At 33.6% G+C, this 2,963-nt stretch overlaps 1 protein-coding gene across 1 annotated transcript in view; it reads right to left on the bottom strand.

The window, feature by feature from the left end:
* Nucleotides 1-1,898: 1,898 nt before the first annotated feature.
* The window catches only part of LOC129753538 (sperm mitochondrial-associated cysteine-rich protein-like), a 3,918-nt gene continuing 2,853 nt past the window's right edge, over nt 1,899-2,963 (bottom strand). The window contains exon 3 of the mRNA XM_055749361.1: nt 1,899-1,942. Coding sequence (XP_055605336.1) covers nt 1,899-1,942 — 44 coding nt within the window. The remainder of the gene's footprint in view (nt 1,943-2,963) is intronic.

The following is a 2,963-nucleotide window of genomic DNA, read 5'->3' as shown; positions in this document are numbered from 1 at the left end:
CATAAACCTACGCTGCGTTCGGGGCGTTATAGCGACGACAGCAACAAACAACAACGTAAAACTACTATGAACAATCGATTCTTCGAAATTCCACCAGCACCAGTTGTTGTTGTCGTCGTAGTTTTTTTTGCTACTGATAATGATCGAATGTACTATTTCACTACTTTTAACCGGGGCTGCCGACCTTTCCGACCATTTAGCACAAATTCTTAGCCGAAGCAATTAATTAGACTGCCATTAACTAGTGCCACTGCCACTGCCGGTTGGTGTTCTTTCGGGTTTTTTTTTAACAGTTCCACATCTAATAAGGTCAAAATCTAATCTTATGTCTAGCTACTACCAGCTACTAGTGGCTGAACGAATGAATGGGTACGAAGGATATTTAACCAGATGTAATGGGAGGTAAACCAGCAACAGAACAACAAACGACGACTGGGTCACCCGACGGAACAGTTCGAGGCAAGTAAACACTAATAAAAATTGCACGGGGCACCGGGATTGCAACGGACGATGGGTACCGTAACTGAAGAGAACTTGGATACGATTTGACAAAAAGAAAACCTGGACGCCTACAACACAACAAAAAAAATGTCCTAGTTTTCAGTTAAAGGTCAAGTGACATTGGCGCCTATTCACAGTGGTCCAAAATGCGAAAAACGCTCTATAATAAAAAACTATTATTTTTCTGATTAATCCCCCTACAAGTGAGATAAAATTTCTAACTTCTCTGTTGTAGGTTTTAGCTCTTTGATGTCTTCGACAAACTTGTTGAAAATCAAATTTCCTACAACTTTGTCTCAGATGCCAAGTTTCTAAAATAATTATTATCCGAGATATCGGCCAAATAAGAAACTTAACCTCTAAAAATCAGTTTTTTAATAATAACTTTTTTCAGTAAATTTTAAGTTTAATAAAATGTTCCACAAAGTTGTTTGTTTTACTAAAATACACCACTTTGTTGAACATTTCAAGTTTGTAAAATGTGATACTGCAGAACTATGTTAAAAAGATTACCGAAAATAGGGCTTTTTCACGCCTTATTTTACAAACACCGGGCAACATCGGGCAGCCCGCTTTAGATGCAAAATGAAGTAGAAGATTTCGTCTACAAGATGCAGGTAAAATCGTCAGTATCCACTTGTATCCAAGCGAGATACATCAATTTTACTTTTCCATGTTTGCATTAAAAACAACGATTTCTATGAAAGCACATACAGCGCATTCTACTACGTGTGTTTTTTCTAGTTTTTCCCTGCGCGATTTCAGAAGCAAAGGTTTGGAAGCGCATTTGTATTATTAGCAGCTCCAGCTTGTAGAGGATATCTATTTCAATTGAACACACAATAACCTGTACTAAATAACAATTTGGTCGAAGACATCAAAGAGCTAAAACCTATAACAGAGAAGTTAGAAATTTTATCTCACTTGTAGGGGGATTAATCAGAAAAATAATAGTTTTTTATTATAGAGCTGATTTTACTGACAAACTTCTCCGAAGACACCGATATGCTAAAATGTGACCTAAAAAAGTTATAAGCAACGATCACGTTTTTCGCATTTTGGACCACTGTGCTATTGGCTGAATTTGCACAAGTTGACAAACTTCTCATGAGGCTCGTACCAAGGAAATAGAAGAGTATTTAGGAGAATCCAAGAGTAATAGTCATAACAACTCCTAACTCCTGTTTATATGAAGTCTTTCCTTTCGAGAATAGATACTTCCAGAGAAATATTATATTATAAAATAAAAAAAAAACAAAAAAAAAAAACGATTTATATTACTAAAGACCTTGCAGAAAAATATAACAGTGTTTTTCGCTAAATAAGACATTTTTCTGTGATGCTGTTACATGAATTTGATTGAAAAGTAATGTTAATCATAAAGTAATTTGACCATTTTACTCTTCAAACAGTAAAAATTGATTACGTTTTATGTCGTAACCTGTTTTTGAATCAGCGTTAAATAAAATATGTACAAAATATGGAAATTTCGTGAAGCCTGGAAAGTTATCAAAATTTCCTGATATGTGACACAGATTCTTCGAAGAAAATATGCTCCAATTGTGTGAAATTTCTGATTGTTCTGGGAATCTGGCCAGAATTTAAAAGCAGTTACACACTCGCTCATTTTCACTATCTTTCATTTCTTCTAACTTTCTATCCGTCTATAAAGTTTCATATTTTTAAGATGTTCTTACTAAAAAAGACATAATTTTTCACCGAAAAGGTCGATAAATTAAGTATGTACCGTAATCTGGGGTAAGATTGATCACTTTTTTCCAATATTTTTCGATTAATTTTTCTGTTAAGGGGAATGTGGCGTGATTTATATTTTTAAAACCAGTACTGGACTTCTTTCAACGTAAAACATGGTTGAAAAATTTATAAGACTACTTTAAATTTGATATACATCAAATTTAAAGTAGTCTTACCAATTTCGTCTTTGTTTAGAATTTGATGCTCAATGTAACCCGATCGGTTTATATTTTGACGGTTTTAACGAGTTTTTATGATCATAAAGGATACAAACCATCTTCATAATATTTACTAATGCTAGTTTATTAATTGCTAAGGCAGTTCGAAACAAACTCAAATGATATAAAATTAATAATGAACTTTACAAAATTGAACACAACACTTCCGGTGGCTCAAAGATACTAAATTTGTTACTTTTGGTCCAATGAATTCTGAGATATACAATGCTGAATTTCGGTGTTTCTTGGATAAGATTTCTTTGCGGTAAAAAAAAAACATCGCGGTCCTTAATGTGTACAGACCAAACAACAATTAAAATCGAAAGATGAACTATTATGCTGCATAAATTAAGGGGCTAATTTGTTTACATTAGGTACCTACTTATAAAATTTAAATAAAAAAAATTAAATTTTGCCTTTAGTCAATTCCCTAGGCCCTCGCACTATTCCCCTTTAATTTTTTCCTTCAAACTTTACCATTTGATAGGG

Source organism: Uranotaenia lowii, chromosome 3, assembly GCF_029784155.1.
Source record: "Uranotaenia lowii strain MFRU-FL chromosome 3, ASM2978415v1, whole genome shotgun sequence".
Classification (NCBI taxonomy): Eukaryota; Metazoa; Arthropoda; class Insecta; order Diptera; family Culicidae; genus Uranotaenia; species Uranotaenia lowii.
The sequence above is the reverse complement of the archived record's forward strand: the minus strand, read 5'-3'. Positions and strand labels throughout refer to the sequence as shown.